This window comes from Mobula birostris, chromosome 2, assembly GCF_030028105.1.
Source record: "Mobula birostris isolate sMobBir1 chromosome 2, sMobBir1.hap1, whole genome shotgun sequence".
Classification (NCBI taxonomy): Eukaryota; Metazoa; Chordata; class Chondrichthyes; order Myliobatiformes; family Myliobatidae; genus Mobula; species Mobula birostris.
This window is the reverse complement of record NC_092371.1, coordinates 238,390,871-238,411,013: the sequence shown is the minus strand read 5'-3', so window position 1 is coordinate 238,411,013 and position 20,143 is coordinate 238,390,871. Positions and strand designations below refer to the sequence as shown.

Sequence of the window (20,143 nt, the reverse complement as noted above, 5' to 3'; positions counted from 1 at the left end):
ATTGGAACGTACCTATGCAGAACGTCACGCAAATATCCCCTGAACGTTTGCCACATTTCTGTCATACGTTTCCCTGAGAACATCTCTTCCCAATTTATGTTTTCAAGTTCCTGCGTGATAGCTTCATATTACCCCTTACTCCAATTAAATGCTTTCCTAAAGTCTGTTCCTATCCCTCTCTAATGGTAAAGGGGATAGAATTGTGATCGCTATCTCCAAAATGCTCTCCCACTGAGAGAGCTGACACCTGACCAGGTTCATTTCCAATACCAGATCAAGCACAGCCTCTCCTCTTGTAGGCTCATCTACATATTGTGTCAGGAAACCTTCCTTAATATACCTAACAAACTACATCCCTGCTCCTTGATGTCCCTATTACCACTGGGTGGTCTATAAAAAACACTCAGTAGAGTTATTGACCCCTTCCTGTTCCACCCACAGAGACTCAGTAGACAATCCATCCATGACTTCTTTGTTTTCTGCCGCCGTGACACTATATCTGATCAGTAGTGCCACATTCCCACCTCTTTTTCCTCACTCCCTGTCCTTTCTAAAACATCGAAAGCCTGGCACTCTAAGTAACCATTCTTGCCCCTGAGCCATCCGAGCCTCTGTAATGGCCACAACACCATAGCTCCAAGTACTGATCCACGCTCTAAGCTCATATGCTTTGTTCATGATGCTTCTTGATTTAAAATAGACATATCTCAAACCATAGGTCTGAGTTTATCCCTTCTCTATCACCTGCCTATCCTCCCTCTCGTACTGTCTCCAAGCTTTCTCTATTTGTGAGCCAACCGCCCCTTCCTCCATCTCTTCAGTTCAGTTCTGGTTTCTCTCAAGAAAGAGAGAAAAAAACCGTGCAAACAATAAAAGTTAGAAAATTGCATTTGGTACGCAAGTGAATCCTCAGACATGGAGCCTGAAGCAGGCCCACAGCCTCACGTTCAGTTCAGCACACAGTGGAGTAAATATCGCGGAGCCCGCTGACAGGGAATCCGGAGCAGCGGGAACAGGCCACAGCCTCAGTAGAGTTGTCACAGAGCAGCTTGCAGAACCAGCCTGACCTTTGCCTCTGGTCCTGACATCTGGCCTTTCAATCCTCTAGCCCGGCGTTTACAGTCGCAAGAAAAAGTTTGTGAATCTTCTGAATTACGCGATTTTCTGCATTAATTACTCATAGAATGTGGTCTGATCTTCATCTAAGTCACAATATTAGACAAAAACAATCTGCCTAAGCTAAAAGCACACAAAAACAATTGTACTTTTCATGTCTTTATTGAACACATTGTTTAATCATTCAAAGTCCAGGCTGGAAAAAGGATGTTAACCCCTGTATTGTTGATTTACTCTTGTCTTCCTGATTATTGTCTTGTAGCATCATTCAACTTCTATTAAGCTTCAGGTGATGGACCGCTACACCGACATTGTCCTGTAAAATTAATTGATACAATTTTGAATTTGTTGGTCCCTCAATGACTGTAAGCTGTCCAGGTCCCGAGGCACAAAAGCAGCCCCAAACCATGATGCTCCTTCCACCATGCTTCACAGCTGGGGTGAGGTTTTGGTGTTGGTGTGCAGTGTCCTTTTCTCTCCAAATAAATTGGTGTGCATTTCTTACAAAAAGTTCACCTTTTGTCTCATCTGTCCACAGAACATTGTCCCAGAAGCATTCTGGAACATCCAGATGGTATTTTGCAAACTTGAGACCTGCAGCAAAGTTTTTTTTTGAGAGCAGTGGTTTCCTCTGTGGTGTCCTTCCATGAACAACATTCTTATTCAGTGTTTCTCCGATAGTGGACACGTGAACAGAGACTTCAGCAAAATATAGAGATTCTTGTAAACCTTTGCTGTTGCTCCTGTGTTTTTTTTCACTTCCTTTGTTTTTCCACTTCCTTTTGCACGTTGTGCTGTTGGTGCAGTCTTTGCAGGATGCACATTCCTAGGGAGAGTAGAAACAGTACTGAATTTCCTCCGTTCATAGACAATTTCTCTTACAGAGAACTGATGAATACGCAGGTCTTTAGAAATGCTTTTGTAGCCTTTTCAAGCTACACGCATCTCTACAATTCTTCTTCTAAGTTCCTCTGAAAGTTGTTTAGATTGACACACGATGCACATAAACAGATCTTTCTTGAGAAGAGCAGGTTCTGTCAACTCTGAGATTTGGAACAAAGTACAGGATATTTCCTGATGGTCTAATGTGTGTCTTTGTGATAGGGTAGGGCACCTTTATAACCCACACCTCCAATCTTATCTTATTGATTGGAACACCTGACTCCAAATAACTTTTGCAGAAGGCATTACCCCAGAGTTCACATACTACTTTGAACCTAGACTGTGATTGTTTAAATGGTGTACTCAGTACTGACAAGAGAAGTACAATTGTTCGTGTGTTATTAGTTTAGGCAGATTGTGTCTGTCTATTATTTTGACAAATGGAGATCAGACTACATTTTATGAGTAACTAATATAAAAACCCAGGGTTCACGAACTTTTTCCTTGCACCAGTAAATCATCCAAACATTAGGTCATTCCTTGCTCAAGGATCAGGGCCCTGTCACTTCAATACGCTCAGGGCCTAGACCCCACCACCACATTAGGCCCGTACACAACTTTTCCAAATCAACCTGCTGCTTAGATCGACCAAACATCGCTCTCCATTTGGATGGATAGACCCCGAATCTCCTCCACTCCAACTTTTCTCCATCTGACTCCATCTCAAGTATGCCTCGACCTATTCCAACTTCTCAAGCACACCTCGACCTCTAACTCCACCTCGTACACGTACGCTTCAACTCTCAACCCAGTCTCATCATTGTTTGCAGTGATCGTTTACCATAATCTGACTCCCTCTAGTATTTTGCGTGTTGTTGTAGTTAACACATTATGTTTTGAGACCAAATGTCACTCTTAACCTGGCATGCATGACTACATAATTCCAATACCCACATTTGCTGAATAAATTTAAAAGAAAAATTTTCAAAGTGACTACATCACCACAATAAGCTAAATTCTATGTTTACCAAATGATACTTCAATGGTTTTACAATAAGTATTGTGGGTTTGACTTATCTGTTCTTTCACCATGAATAGCTTCCAGCTCTTCCGTGATGGAAAAACCATTAATTAGATATTAAAGATGCTAAATGGCTTCAAAAATAAATATTTTTGCACCTGCGGCTAGCAATGTAAATAAGACTGGCTCATTAAATGGTCTGACCGATGACAGATGCTTGCTGATGTCACAAGTACCAGGCAAAATTTGTGGTAGCAAACCATCATTTTCCTCTCTGGGAAGGCAAACTTTATCACTAAGCCCTCTAGCTCAAGACAGAGTTAATTTTCCACATTTGTCCCCACTTACAGCTAACTACGAAATGTACTCCTAATGGAAAAAAGAACTAGGGTTGTAAAAAGCAGCAAATCAGAGATAATGGATAAAAAAAAAAGCAGCAGCCCAAATTTAAGTAGCATTCCAACTTCGAGAACACCTTTTCCTATCTTCAGCTCTACACAATCCACCCTTTAACTGGATTTCAGCTCTCACCACAACCAGTGATTTATCCCACCACCCCACCACAGACATTACCCCTATCACTTTACCTGTCCATTCTACAGTCTTGAATGTCAATGCAAAATATTCTGATGGCCACTCCTCACCATCTTCAATATTACCCCTCACCTGTAGCTTTCTTCACATTTCAGTTACCAAACAAATATTGAAAACCTCTGAACCAGGGGCTCCCAACCATTTTTTTATGCCATTAAGCAAGGGGTCCGTGGACCCCGGGTTGGCAAACCCTGTTTGCCACACAGCCAATCAGTAACAAGATTTCCTCCCCACATCACAACTCAGTTTCCAAAATGACATCCAATCAGCTGATTGAAAAGTATATAAAGGCCAAACATTCGGAGGACACACCACAATCAACAGCACACTGATGATGTCTTCTCGCATGGTGATGAAAGGTTTGCAAGTAAATTGCCAAAATCAGAGAGCAACTCAACCCAAGTTCTGCTTGAAAAAGAAAGACATATGGAAGTCATGCATAACCACTGTTCATTTTAAATCAGAGCAGTACCAGTAAATGTGAAAGGAACAGTTGTAAAATTATTAAAATACCACATTGATACAGCAATTTAACTCTAGGACAATGCCTCGAGTTCCTCAGGACAGTTTCCTAGCTTATTCAGTTGTTTCAAACCTTCTGGCAACATCAAAGACACAGAGCCTAATTATCTTGCTGTATATTTAGTGAGAGGAGTTGACAAAGAACCTGAGAGATTAATTCCACCTTTTAAATAGAAAATTTCTTTGGTTCTAGCCACTATAATTTTTGCCTAATGCTTGAAATTATCATCATTACCCCTGTAATTGCTTGTTTGGGTTTACAGTTTATCTGTAGATATAATAGCTTACTTAATACTTTCGAAACTACCAATATTTTCAGAAACAATATGTGGCATTGCCATCACAGAATGGATGAAATGCATAATTTTTTAATAAGAAAAAGAGAATGGAACATAATCCTCAAAAATCTGGCAAAAGTGCAGGATTATCAACCAAGTGATCTTTCCTCCATCACATTGTCAATTGTGGGGAGTGCACAACATTTTGTTTCTTTGCTAATACATTACATACTGAACCAATCCTTGCCCTGACGCCACAAAGAGCAGATTCAAAGTTCAAAGGTTCAAAGTAAATTTATTAGCAAAGTTCATATATCTAATCATATATAATCCTGAGATTCATTTTATTGAGTATGCCCACAAGAAGTCCACAACAGAATAATAACCATTATAGAATCAATGAAAGACTGCACCAACGTTCAATTAGTGTGCAAAAGACAACAAACTGCAAATACAAATAAGTAATAATAATAATAATAAATAAATAAATAAGCAATAAATATCAAGAACATGAGATGAAGAGTGAGTCCACTGGTTGTGAGAACATTTCAATAATGGGACAAGTGATGTTGGATGAAGTTATCCTCTTTTGTTCAAGAGCTTGATGGTTGAGGGATAATAACTGTTCCTGAACCTGGTTGTGTGATACCCAAGGTTCCTGTACCTTCCTCCTGGTAGCAGCAGCAAGAATCAAGCACAACCAGTAATGCTGTCAATATAGCGCCAAGATACCCCTACCCCAAAAAAAGTACAAGAAGAAGTTTTATGGTCATTTCTTGTACTTTCAGACATACTGAACAACATATCAAAAGTTGGACAGAAACGGAGCATGGGAAATTTTAAAAAATTTGACATTAAAAAAGTGGCCACCAATGAAAAGAATTGGACCCATATCTGTCTTATTTTGCTGTATTTCACTGTTTCTAACAATGGCAGCGCCATAATTGTGGTGCAAAATGTGAATGGGAATACCCGCAGTGTGTTTTATCTCCAGAACTATGAACTATTATTTCATGACATCATATGACGTCCTGTCATGACGTATTCATAGTATTTTAATGGTTATTGTCACTGTTAATCCAAATGTCTTATTGTTTCAATCAATTTAGGTTTCCCTACCAACGTTCTCGCTGACTTTGAATCCATATTTGAGGTTTTAGCGCTCCATAAAGTACAGTGCTGCCATCTTCATGCATATTCGAAAGTTAAAACAAAAGAAAAATCTCAATCATGATAATCCCAAATTTTTAGGGGTAGGGGTAATGACATGTTTCTTTTATATTCATCACAAGTTCCAGTCTGGGTTCCATGTAATCATACACAGCAGCCAATACTGGGCTGGCCTTGGCCCTGATCTTGTGATAGAACAGACACTAATGTGCTCACTAAAAAGCCAAGGGGGCCTAACGCGAAGAAATGGGATGTCAGAGCACCAGAGAGCAGTCTGGACTATGTCTTCCACTGTGTCATCCTCTGACAACCTCGCCATGCAAGAACTGACCGTGAATAGTTACACAACAGGTGAAGAACATAAGTTGTCCACCTCCAGAGTGAGTAGAGATGAGGCTGACCTTGAAAAAGTCGCAGCAAAACTGGACTGTTTCATGCCATTTTCAGATGATAAATCATTGCACAACATCATCACAGGTGTTTATGCAAATGAGAATGTCAACGTACATGATCTGTTTGCAATAGGAAATGACACAGTTAGGAAGATGGATGGACACTGTTTTCTCATATTTGCACAAAAGAAGTTCGAAGGTCAAGACACTAGCATCCAGCAGGGCAGTCGAAGTTGCTGAAGACCATACCACAGATCCAGCATTGTTATTCCAGAGGTTCCTAGTTGTGTCGCGGACAGGTGATCTCCGGCTGGACGAAGTGATGAACTATGAACTCTGTCCATATCCGATGTCTTTGAAGCAAAGAACATCTTGCGCCAGCCAGATAAGCCACAACTGCCAGAAGCGATAAAGAACTATGTCACCTCCAAATCAGACAATGCTGTCATACGAATGGTCCCAACCCCATTTTTTGGGGTTAGGTGGTATATTGACCTGCCTACAGGGTGGTGGGGGTCACTGATGATAGACACTGCTTTCCTGTGACACTTTGTGCAGATGTCCTATATAATGGGGAGGCTTTACCTCTGATGAATATTAAGATGGGTAATATTCATATTGCACAACTCCAGACAATGGCCACCTCTTACAAACATATTTGAACTACTTTCCCTGTCGTTTAATGACTTTATCATTATCAAGTCCGACATCAACAATATTCTGTATTTACCATTGATAAGCTGATTCAAAGGATGAGCCATGCTAGTGCTCCACAAAGCTGAAGCGCAACATGTTTAAGACAGGGTTGCAGATGGAGTTGTCCACGCTGTCAGAGATGCAGTAGGAGAGGAATCGTTGCGGAAGAGTTTCAATGCCCATCCACCTAACCCAAGTGAGAGGGAGGGTCGCTCCAAGCACTGAACTAATGTAGTAAGATTGAATATGGCTTCCAGCTGGGCTACCCAGGCGTTTCACAGTGCCTGGGTCCAGGCCCTACAGCAAGACACTCCCTGTGCTTGGGCAATTTAAACACTGGTCAGGGTAGATTGGAAAGCCTGAGGGTTGGGACCGGAGGTGAGGGTCAGGCTGATTCCACTCGCTCTCCCATGTTGTTCATTCAGCTCTTGGTGGTGAACTGTGTGACGGGGTCCTGAATTACCCCTATGAACTGTGCATTTGGAAAAGGGAGAGAGAGAGGTGCCAAACACAGACACCTTGTTAAAAGAGAAAGAAAGAGAGAGGCGAAGACTGCTCACAGTTTGTTTATACTTTCTACAAGGACACTGCCTGCTTGTAAGTCCTTACAGAGAGAGAAGGAGGAGCTACTTGAGAGACAGTTGGTACTCAGCACGGTGAAATAAATAGAAGGTCAAATGCTAGACCTACAGACACATGGTTTTGGACACTGAATGAGCTTTGTTGTGCCCACAGAAAAGGTGGGTTTTGGAGGATCGATCAGGCAGATCGATCAGTAGCTCTTGCAGTGTGAAAAGGGTGTGACCGGTGGGGAGTTATTCGTGTGTCCAACCCTCGCCTGGGTTGATAATTCCACCACAGAAGAATGGTCCCCTTTGTTGTGGTTACAGTCAGGTGACTTCTAAAGGATTTCGGAGGACAACGGGAAGATCAACGGCGTCAGCTCACCTGAAGACTCAACTCTCTCTCTCCATCACTACTCAACTCAATACCACAAACTGATCTGAACTGTACTCATCATCATAAGACTATCTCCTAGACTTAAAGAAGCTTGATTTTCATATATCTCCACTGTTGCGTACCCGGTAACTGGGTTGCCAAACCAGCAGAAATGGACCACTTAGTTGGAGTCTGGATTAGTGGAACTAAGTAAGTTTTATTAAAGAAATAAGTAACACAGTACTCTGAACGTAAGGATATAAATGCAACGGGTTAGCAATGGTAAAACACACGTACACAGAACTAGGATAATAGGAATCAATCAAGTTCTATCGCAGTCTAGGGGTAAAATGATCAGACTCAAGTGACGCAGAGTTCAGTTCAGCTTAGTACAGTTCGCAGTAATCGCTGTTGTGCCATTGGAGAGAGAGAGAGCAAATATGTAAATTTCCTGATTCAAAACAGACCTTTGATGTTCCTAGCAGTTAGCTTTTGGGCGAGCCCTTTTACTGTCTTCTGAGGTCACCGACTGTGACCACTCCGTTCCGGATACGATCGTCCTTCCGCGGTAAACCCGGCACCCAGGCAAGGGCGGACACACACACCAGGTTCCCGCCGATCATACCTTTTCACTCTGTGCGTCTATGGTCGGTCCCGCGACCAGACCTGCAAATCTCCCACCAACTTGTGGGGGCACACTGCACTTCCAGGGCCTCGTTATCTTGTGGTGTCTCTTGCCTTAGCGAACCTGTTCCTTTTATCCCCCTGCTGGGGTATCGCCTGTCCATCAAACTTCAAACAGTTCAGGTTCAAAGCAACTAGTCTGACAATACTTGGAACTGTGTCTCTTTTCGTTAATCTCTCGTCTCTCATTAACATTTCCGAATGCTACTCCATTGTCTCACTTACCTCTCTCATTAGCATCAATCTTCTGATAACTTGGTCTTTTGTCACACCACACACACACGCACGCACACACTATATATATATAAATATATATTCATTGCTAACCTGTTGATATATCTGTATTCAATAGACAATAGACAATAGGTGCAGAAGTAGACCATTCGGCCCTTCGAGCCTGCACCGCCATTCTGAGATCATGGCTGATCATCAACTATCAATACCTGGCTCCTGCCTTGTCCCCATAACCCTCAATTCCCCTATCCATAAGATACCTATCTAGCTCCTTCTTGAAAGCATCCAGAGAATTGGCCTCCACTGCCTTCTGAGGCAGCGCGTTCCACACCTCCACAACTCTCTGGGAGAAGTTCCTCCTCAACTCTGTCCTAAATGATCTACCCCTTATTCTTAAACCACGTCCTGTGGTACTGGACTCTCCCAGCATCTGGAACACATTTCCTGCCTCTATCTTGTCCAATCCCCTAATAATCTTATATGTTTCAATCAGATCCCCCCTCAATCTCCTTAATTCCAACGTGTACAAGCCCAGTCTCTCTAACCTCTCTGCGTAAGACAGTCCGGACATCCCAGGAATTAACCTAGTGAACCTACGCTGTATCTCCTCCACAGCCAGGATGTCTTTCCTTAACCCTGGAGACCAAAACTGCACACAATACTCCAGGTGTAGTCTCACCAGGGCCCAGTACAAATGCAAAAGGATTTCCTTGCTCTTGTACTCAATTCCCTTTGTAATAAAGGCCAACATTCCATTAGCCTTCTTCACTGCCTGCTGCACTTGCTCATTCACCTTCAGAGACTGATGAACAAGTACTTCTAGATCTCTTTGTATTTCTCCCTTACCTAACTCCACACCGTTCAGATAATAATCTGCCTTCCTGTTCTTGCTCCCAAAGTGAATAACCTCACACTTATTCACATTAAACGCCATCTGCCAAGTTTCTGCCCACTCACCCAGCCTATCCAAGTCACCTTGAATTCTCCTAACATCCTCATCACATGTCACACTGCCACCCAGCTTAGTATCATCAGCAAACTTGCTGATGTTATTCACAATGCCTTCCTCTAAATCATTCATGTAAATCGTAAACAGCTGAGGTCCCAATACCGAGCCCTGTGGCACCCCACTAGTCACCACCTGCCATTCCGAGAAACACCCATTCATCGCTACCCTTTGCCTTCTATCTGCCAATCAGTTTTCTATCCATGTCAATATCCTCCCCCCCAATGCCATGAGCTCTGATTTTACCCACCAATCTCCTATGTGGTACCTTATCAAATGCCTTCTGAAAGTCAAGGTACACCACATCCACTGGATCACCTGCATCTATTTTCCTGGTTACATCCTCGAAAAACAATAGATTAGTCAAGCATGATTTGCCCTTGGTAAATCCATGCTGGCTCGGCCCAATCCTATCACTGCTATCAAGATATGCCACTATTTCATCTTTAATAATGGACTCTAGCATCTTCCCCACTACTGATGTTAGGCTAACAGGGCGATAGTTCTCTGTTTTCTCCCTCCCTCCTTTCTTAAAAAGTGGGATAACATTAGCCATTCGCCAATCCTCAGGAACTGATCCTGAATCTAAGGAACAATGGAAAATGATCACCAATACATCCGCAATTTCCAGAGCCACCTCCTTTAGTACCCTAGGATGCAGACCATCTGGACCTGGGGATTTGTTAGCCTTCAGTTCCATCAGTCTACTCATCACTGTTTCCTTCCTAATGTCAATCTGTTTCAGTTCCTCTGTTACTCTATGTCCTTGGCCCATCCATACATCTGGGAGATTGCTTGTGTCTTCCCTAGTGAAAACAGATCCAAAGTTAAATTCGTCTGCCATTTCTCTGTTTCCCATAACAATTTCTCCCAATTCATTCTTCAAGGGCCCAACATTGTTCTTAACTATCTTCCTTCTCTTCACATACCTAAAAAAACTCTTGCTATCCTCCTTTATATTCCTAGCTAGCTTGCGTTCATACCTCATTTTTTCTCCTTGTATTGCCTTTTTAGTTAAGCTCTGTCGCTCCTTAAAAATTTCCCAATCATCCGTCTTCCCACTCACCTTAGCTCTGTTATACTTCTTTTTTAATGTTATGCTATCCCTGACTTCCTTTGTCAACCACTGTGGCCACTTTCCCCCCTTTGAATCCTTCCTTCTCCAGGGGATGAACTGATTTTGCACCTTGTGCATTATTCCCAAGAATACCTGCCATTGCTGTTCCACTGTCTTTTCTGCTAGGATACCAACCAGTCAACTTTGGCCAGCTCCTCCCTCATGGCTCCATAGTCTCCATTAATATTACAGTATTGATATTACAGTATTCATATTACAGTATTGAGTAGTTACTAATAAATACTATTAGTTAACAGCAATACTGGACTCCAAAGTGTTATCCATTTCTGCTGGTTCTTTAACCCGTCACAGGGTACGTGACAACTGTTTCTGTTGCTGTGCTACTGATACTGAGGCTTAGGCCTACTCCGGCTGCTCCAAGGAACGGACCTAAAGACTCAATATGGATTGGATGCTGTTCCTTGGTTCTACTGTTTGCATGTGTAACACCCTGGGAAAGGTTTCACTGCTAGTTGCAATGGTTTCTCTGCAGCAGCAGTGTTTGGGTTATGACTAGAGATAACAGGGGCTTTGGAATGTGCGCTGTCCAATGAGGGGAGTGTTTTCTTCCTTGTGTGCCCGAGAGTGAGGTATTCATGTTCTTTTGTTCACCGGAAGATGGAGAGAGAAGATGCCGGAACAGAGAGGTCATAGACTGCAGGACAGAGTGGATTCGGAATGGGGCCGGGAGTCGACGACGCCCAGGGGAAATTGATGGAGAACTAACGGACATGAAAACCGTGAGCTGCAACGTGCACATTAGACTGTTTCATTAAAATGGGCCCTTTTTCGTTTCGTTTTCTTTACTAGCCCCTAGTCAATTTAAGAACTATAAAGCTCAATCATTTAATTGCATATGGTGTGTACTGTCTGATATTTCATGGTACTGATTTGTAACAGAGTAACACATCATGCAGCATCCACACAAACGAGACTTCACAAGCTTGGCAGGGCCGGAGACTGTCTTCCCTAGACTAACGCCACTGGCCGAACCTGAAGGTTACACATGGTTTTTTTTTTCTCTTTCTCTGTGCAGTGGTTTTGGTCTTTCTTTTTATTTTCAATTAGGTTTTTCAGGTTTCTTGCTTTTGTGGCTGCCCGAAAGCAGGGAAATCTCAAGGTGTATAATTTATAAATCCTTTGGTAATAAATAAACTTTGAATCTTTGATGTGTAAGAAATAGTTATTTACACATGTCACAAACATTAAGTTATTTGATAAATGTTAGTAGCACAGATAGTGGCTTAATAATCTTTCACAGATCTTCTATCAACAAGATTTTGTTAAACCGGATCTGACATCAGCTCAGAGTAGAAAAGGTTTCTTTGCAGTGATTTGAGCCAGGGCACCCAAATCAAATAAGAAGAGATCAAAGCAGTGAGGCAAACAGTGGGTACAAACAGGTGTTGGATTTGTCTCTAGACTTACTATTGAACACTCCTACATTTGTTTGTGTTTTTATATAATCACCTATATACATGTGATTGTTCAGGATGTTTCTCAGTGGTTATGGTTGTCTCTCTATTTTTCTGGAAGGTTCTTAGTTTCAGTGGCAGGAGTCAATTACTTGAATCTGGCTACTTAATTGGTTATTTGTTATCTGTTGGAACTTAGTGGTCTGGTATAAGAAGACAAGACCATCTTTGTTCATTCTTTTTTTTCTCCTCCGTAGGCTCTCTTCGTCTGCTCTCTCCTTGCTCTTCTCTTTCCTCTGTCTCTCACCATGCTTCTCCCTTTGTTGTCTTTGTCCTTGTAACATTTAATAAAATGATCAGAAGCAACAAATTTCATGCCTCATTCTTAATTTGCAAAGAATCTTTGGATCACAAAAGCATCAGGATTCAGCACAGGTATATGAAATTTTCAGCCCTGGTTGAACACATTTGCCCTCATCCAACACTTTATCACAGAAATAATAAACACTTGCATAAAATTTCATTTAACTGGTTTCATTTTCTTCTATAATGTAATTAAAAAATCTCAGCAATGAATTATTTTCCCACACTTGTAGCACGAATCTGGAGTCATCCAAAGATCTATCCTGCATAAGTGGGTAGTGAAAACAAGTGCTCTCGCAACAGTTAAGAACCACCAGGGTGAGCACTTGATAGATCAAGTGCCGGTAAATTGGATTAATCTAGATAGATACTTGATGATCAACGTGCTAGGCCAACATGTCTCGTTTCGGTATTGTATGTCCACTTGACTTCTCCCCAACCACAGCCACAACTCTCAACAAAATTGATCCCTCACAGACATGTAATTGCACTTTGCACTGAAACCTCCAATTATACCCCACCTCAATTATCTTAATAAGAACATAAGAAATAGGAGCAGGAGTAGGCCATCCAGCCCATTGAGCCTGCCCCGCCATTCAATCAGATCATGGCAGATCAGTCCATAAACTCAGCTCCATCTACCCGCCTTTTCCCCATAACCCTTAATTCCCTTACTATGTAAAAACCTTTCTAACTGTTTCTTAAAATATATTTAGTGAAGAAGCCTCAACTGATTCTCTGGGCAGATAATTCCACAGATTCACCACTCTCTGGGACAAACAGTTTCTCTTCATCTCCGTCCTAAATCTTCTCCCCTGATTCTTGAGGCAATCTTTAACACAGAAGCATAAAAAAGGAGTAGGACACAAGACATACAAGTGTACAGAACAGTACAGGCCATTCAAACCACAATGTTGTGCCAAACCAGCTATAAAGCAAATCATAAACACCCAAACACTACTCCCTCCTAGCTACACCACATCCATAACCTCTCCATCTTCCTTACATCCATGTGCCTATCCAAACTTCTCTTAAAAGCCGCTAATGAATTTGCCTCTAGCAGCATACCAGGCAGTACATCCCAGGCATCCACCACTCTCTGAGTAAAACAAACTTAGCCCTCACACCACCCTTGGACCTATCCCTTCTCACCTTCAATGCACGTCCTCTAGTATTTGACATTTCAACCCTGGGAAACAGATACTCCTCGTCTACTCTATCTGTGCCTCTCATAATCTTGCATACCTCTATCAGAACTCCCCTCAGCCTCCACTGTCCAGTCTCATGTGATAGCACATGACCTCAAAACCAGGCAACATCCTGGTGAACCTCTTCTGCACCCTCTCCAAAGCCTCAACAGCCTTCCTATAGTGGGGCAACCAGAACTGTAGCAGTAATCCAGATGTGGTCTAACCAGAGTTTTATGAAATTACAACATCACCTCCTGACTTCTGAACTCAGTGCCTTGACTAAGAAAAGCAAGCATTCCATAGTTCTTCTTAACCATTTCATCCACCTGTGTAGCCACTTTCAGGGAGCTATGAATGTCGATCCCAAGTTCTCTCTGCTCAGCAACACTCTTAAAGTACCTTGCCCTTAATAGTGTATTTTCTCTTTGAGTTTGCCCTTCTGAGGAGTAGCACCTCCCATTTATCTGGGTTAAATTTCATCTGCCATTTCTCAGCCCATACCTGCAACTGGACTATACTGTGTTGTATTCTTTGCCAGTACTCTACACTATCCACAACTCCACCAATCTTGGTATCACTTGCAAATTTACTAACCCACATCTACATATTCATCCAGGTCATTTACATATGTTACAAACAGTAGTGGTCCCGGCACAGATGCCTGCAGAACTCCCTTCGACCACTACCCTGTCTCCTATTTCTGAATCTACCTCTCCACCTCTGATTCTCCAATGAGTACTAGCTCATGGACCTCTGGTTTCCCTCTTCTAAAGTAAACAATCAGTTCCTTGGTCTTGTTGACATTGACTAAGAGGTCGTTGTTGTCAGCCAAATTTTCTGTCTCCCTCCTATCTGCTGTTTCATCACCACCTTTGATACAGCCCACAACAGTGATGTCATCAGCAAACTTGTATATGATGTTGGAGCTGTACTTAGCCACATATTCATAGGTGTAAAGCAAATAGAGCAGGGGCTAAGAACACAGCCCTGTGGTACACCTGTGCTGATGGAGAATGTGGAGATGTTTTGCAAATTCAAACTGACTGGGGTCTACAAGAGAGGAAATCCAGGATCTAACTGCACAAGGAGGTATTGAGGTCCAGGTCTTCAAGTTTATTGATTAGTTTTGAGGGATGATGGTATTACATTCTGAACTGTAATTTATAAGGAGCATCATGATATATGCATCTTTGGTGTCCAGATGTTCCAGGGTTCTGTGAAGCCAATGAGATGGCATCTGCTACGGACTTGTTGCTTCAGTAGGCAAATTGGAGGAGATCCAAGTCACCGCTCAGACAGGAGCTGATATGTTTCAACACCAGCCTCTCAAAACACTTCATCAGTGTGGATACAAGTGCCACTGGGCGACAGTCATTGAGGCAGGTTACCACCCTCTTCTTGGGCACCAGTATAACCGAAACCTGCTGGAAGCAAGTGGGTACCACACACTGCTGGAGTGAGAGGATGAAGATATCTGTGAACACACCAGCCAGTTGGTCAGCACAGGTTTTCAGTGCTCGACCAGGTACTCTGTCCGGACCAGATGCTTTCCTTGGATTCACCCTCTTGAAAGCATGTCATCATCAGATACTGAGATCAAAGGATCACTGGGAGACACTGGGGTGCACAGTGGTCCCTCTCCGTTCTGGTGGTCAAAGCAAACATAGAAGGCATTGAGCTCATCTGGAAGCGAAGCTCTGCTGTCCCCCATGTTGCTAGATTTAATTTTGTAGGAGGTTATAGCATTCAAACCCTGCCACAGCTGTCAAGCATCCTCATTGATTCCAGTCTAGTCTGGAATCTCCACTTCACCCATGAGATGGCTTTCCGGAGGTCATATCTACACCTCTTGTAGCATTCTTGATTTCCATACTTGAATGCCTCTAAACTGGTCCTCAACAAATTCTGGATTTCATGGTTCATCCAGGGCTTCTGATTGGGCTGAATGCTGTTCTAATAAAGTCTGTTACAACACTGGTGAAGTAATTCAGATATTCAGACAAGTGCTTGAACACAACCCAGTCCACTGACTCAAGGCAATCCTGTAACTGTTCCTCTGCCTTCCATGACCACCTCTTAGCTGTGTTGACCTCTGAAGCCTTGCTTTTTATGCTGCCTGTATGCAGATAGCAGGAGTACAGCTAAATGATCTGATGTGCCAAAATGTGGTCTAGAAAAGGAATGATAGGCATTCCTTATCGTAGTGTAGTAGTGGTCTAGTGTTGGGACCTCTGTTGCAATAGATTACGTGCTGCTGATAATTGGGCAGAGGCCTGGTTAAAGTCACTAACTATAATTTGAAATGCATTGGGATGGGCTGTACCTTGCCTGCAGATGACATCGTGCAGTTTTGCAAGTTTTAGAATTAGTATGGCATAGATCACAAGATTAATTCCTCAAATAAAAGAAATGTCCACAAAAGGAGAATGATTAAGATTGCCAATGCTCACTGGAGATCATAAAGAAAGAAAAGTGATCTGATTGTGATAGGTTTCTTTGGAATTGATAAGGTACAGTGCAAAAACCAGCTAGTTGGAGTAAAAAAAAAATATCAGCAAGCAATCTCAGGGTAAGATTTTATTTATTTATTTAGAGATACAGTATTGGACAGGCCCTTCCAGCCCAACGAGTATATCACCCAGCAATCTGCCTAATCACAGGACAATTTACAATGAACAATTAACCTACTAACTGATACGTCTTTGAACTGAGGGAGGAAACCCACATGCTCATGGGAAGGACGTACAAACTTCTTAAAGACAACAGTCGAGTTGAACTCTGAACTCCAGTGCCCCGAGCTTCTATAGTGTCGTGCTAACTGCTATGCTACTGTGGTGCCCCTCTATAGAGGTTGGCCCTCTAGAAATGGTAAATGAAGACCGTCTTGACATCAAAATTTATAAGTTTTTGAAATCCTCAGATGATTTCAAATGCTCAGTGAGTATATATGAATCAGAAAATGGAGATTAGACAATGAAGTACGCAAGATACAGGATCAGCAAAGGTCTTACTGAATGACAGAAGTGGCTCGAGGTGACACATTAGACAATCCTGCATTGACATCTTACATTCTTAACTTCATGCCAAAGACTGAATCATCTCAAAGACTGAAGACTGAAGAATGAGGGGAGACCTCATAGAAACATTTTGAATGTTGAAAGGCATGGACAGAGTGGATGCGGCAAAGTTGTTTCCCATGATGGGGGAGTCTAGTATGAGAGGGCATGACTTAAGGATTGAAAGGTGCCCATTCAGAACAGAGATGTGAAGAAAGTTTTTTAGTCAGTGTGGTGAATCTATGGAATTTGTTGCCACAGGCAGCAGTGGAGGCCAAGTCATTGGGTGTACTTAAGGCAGATATTGATAGGTATCTGAGTAGCCAGGGCATCAAAGGTTATGGTGAGAAGGTGGGGGAGTGGGACTAAATGGGAGAACGGATCAGCTCATGATAAAATGGCGGAGCAGACTCCATGGGCCGAATGGCCGACTTCTGCACCTTTGTCTTATGGTCTTATTTGCAACCCTCCAATCTTCCGGTACTTATCCCATCCCTATTGATAATGCAAAGATCATCGCAAGAGGTTCAATAATCTCCTCCCTCGCTTCCTACAGTAGCCTGTATATCTCATCCGGTCCCGGTGACTGATCCAATTTAATGCTCTTCCAAAGCTCCAGCACGTCCTCTTTCTTAATGTCTATGTGCTCAAGCATTTCAGTCCGCTGCAAGTCATCCCCACAATTGCCAAGGTCTTTTCCCCTGGTGAATACTGAAGCAAAGTATTCATTAAGTAGCTTCGCTACCTCCTCTGACTCCACGCACACGTTTCCTCTATCACACCTGATTGGTCCTATTCTCACATGGCTCATCCTCTTGCTCTTCAAATACTTATAGAATGCCTTGGGGTTTTCCTTAATCCTGCTCACCAAGGCCTTCTCATAGTCCCTTCTGGCTCTCGTAATTCCATTCTGAAGCTCCTTCCTGGCACCCTTGTAATTTTCCAGAGCTCTAACAGTACCTAGTTTCCTGAACCTTTTGTAAGCTTTTCTTTTCTTCTTAACTAGATCTTCTACATACTTTGTACACCATGGTTCTTTAACTCTACCATCCTTTCCCTGCCTCAATGGAACGTACCTCTGCAGGACACCATGCAAATGTGCCCTGAACATTTGCCACATTTCTGCTGTGCATTTCCCTGAGAACATCTGCTCCTAAGATTCTGCCTAATAGCATCATATTTCCCTCTACCCCAATTAAATGTTTCCCAAATTATCTGCTCCTATCCCTCACCAGCCCTGTGGTGGAGAAGCTGCTGCTGCTGCTACTACTACTGAGGCCTAGGGGGCCGGCATCAGGCACAATGACGGACTCTCCACTTCTCCCTCTCCCTCATCAGTGTGTTCACTTCTCATCTACATTAGCCACGCCACTGTCTTCTAGGAGCGCGTTGACCATAGTCTTGGGAGGCCACCCAGGGTTCATCTTCCCTTAGTGGTCACTAACTCCAAAATGCTTTCCTCCCGGGAGATCTGACACCTGACCAGGTACATTTCCCAATAACAGATCAAGTACAGCCTCTCCTCTAGTTGGCTTATCTACATACTGTATCAGAAACCAAATTTCCCCTCGGGATTAATAAAGTATATCTATCTATCTATCTAGCTATCTATCAAACCTTCCTGAACACACCTAACAAACTCCACCCCATCTAAACCCCTTGCACTAAGGAGATAATCAATATTAGGGAAGTTAAAATCTCCCATCACAACAACTCTTTCATTATTTCACCGTTCCTGAACCTGCCTCCCTATCTGCTCCTTGATATCTTTGTTACTATTGGGAGTCTATAAAAAAACACCCAGTAGAGTTATTGCCCCTTTCCTGTTTCTGACTTCTACCCACACTTACTCAGTAGACCATCCATCCATGATTTCCTCCTTTTCTGCAGCCGTGACACTATCCTAATTTGCAATGCCACGCCCCCACCTCTTTTGCTTCCCTCTCTGTTCTTTTTGAAACATCTAAAGCCTGGCACACTCAGCAGCCACAATGTTAAATGCTTTGTCTCCCCCTACCACCTTTCCTGCCCCAACTAAATATTATTCCTTTCACACAACAATCTTTACTCTAACGATCAAAATGAAAATATTTAACTTGGAATTTGTTCTTACTTTGGTCTCACCCAAAATTTTGGTAATTTCATACAGGGTAAAGGCAAGTAGTCTTTTTTTAGCACCTATAAATAGTGAAAACAAAAAGACTTACCAAAAATCCCAAGAGTCTGGAGTCACTGTCATAAGTTTCTGGTCATAGCCTTTCTGTTCAACTAAGTACTGAGCAAAGCTGTCATAAATTAGCTGGAATAAAAACAAAGTTTACAATAAATACTGGCAATATCATGTGTCTTCAATGATGTAACAGAGAGCTAACTAGAAATTAGAGGAATCACAAACTTGTGTCCTCAGGAAATACTGTCACTTTGTATATATGATAACTTTTTAGAGACAAGACTCAGATCTCAGAAGTTTTTGTTTAGCTGTTAGGAATTTTGAGAATAATCTTAACATAATAACTGCTATTTCACACCTCACACAGCAAACAGACACCTACTTGGTAACAATTTGTAGTAAATAATATAAATAATTATTCTTTTATTTCTTATCAATAAAGAATATTTAACTAAAACAAGAGGAACATACTTACATTTTACAACAAACCTTAAGAGTTTGTTTTGTAATTGTAATTGAGCCTCTCCACTGAAATATTTGAAATTTAAAAACATTTACGGTCTCACAAATTAGATACTACTGTGGTGCTAGAAAGTTTGTGAACATGGTAGAATTTTCTCTATTTCTGCATAAATATCACCTAAAATGTGATCAGATTTTCACTCATCCTAAAACTAGATAAAGAGAATCCAATTAAATAAATGACACAAAAAACATTATACTTGTTCATTTATTTATTGAGAAAAACTATCCAATATTCCATGTATTTGTTGGAAAAAGCATATGAACCTTTGTTTTCATTAACTGGTGTGACCCCCTTGTACAGCAATAACTTCAGCCAAACTGTTGATCGGTCCTGCACATCAGCTTGGAGGAATTTTAGGCCATTCCTCCTTACAAAACTGCTTCAACTCTGGGATGTTGGAGGTTCCCTTGCATGAACTGCTTGCTTCAGGTTCTTCCACAACATCTTCTATTGATTAAGGTCAGTACTTTGACTCGGCCTTTTCAAACACAAATTTTCTTCTGTCTAAACCATTATGTTGTTAATTTACTCTTGTCTTTCAGATCATTGTCTTGTTGCATTATCCAAGTTCTATGAAGCTTCAGGTAACAGACTGCTACCCTGACATTCTCCTGTAAAATGTATTGATAAAATTTGAATTAATTGATCCCTCAACGATTGCAAGCTGTCTAGGCCCTGAGGCAGCAAAGCAGCCCCAAACCGGGATGCTCTTTCTACCATGCTTCACAATTGGGATGAGGTTTTGGTGTTGGTGTGCTTTTACCTCCAAACA

General features: G+C 42.0%; 1 protein-coding gene across 1 annotated transcript in view; it reads right to left on the bottom strand.

The window, feature by feature from the left end:
* nt5dc1 (5'-nucleotidase domain containing 1) overlaps nucleotides 1-20,143 on the bottom strand; it is a 673,759-nt gene that overhangs the window by 645,579 nt on the left and 8,037 nt on the right. The window contains exon 2 of the mRNA XM_072251620.1: nucleotides 18,883-18,974. Within this exon, the coding sequence (XP_072107721.1) occupies nucleotides 18,883-18,974 (92 nt within the window). The remainder of the gene's footprint in view (nucleotides 1-18,882; nucleotides 18,975-20,143) is intronic.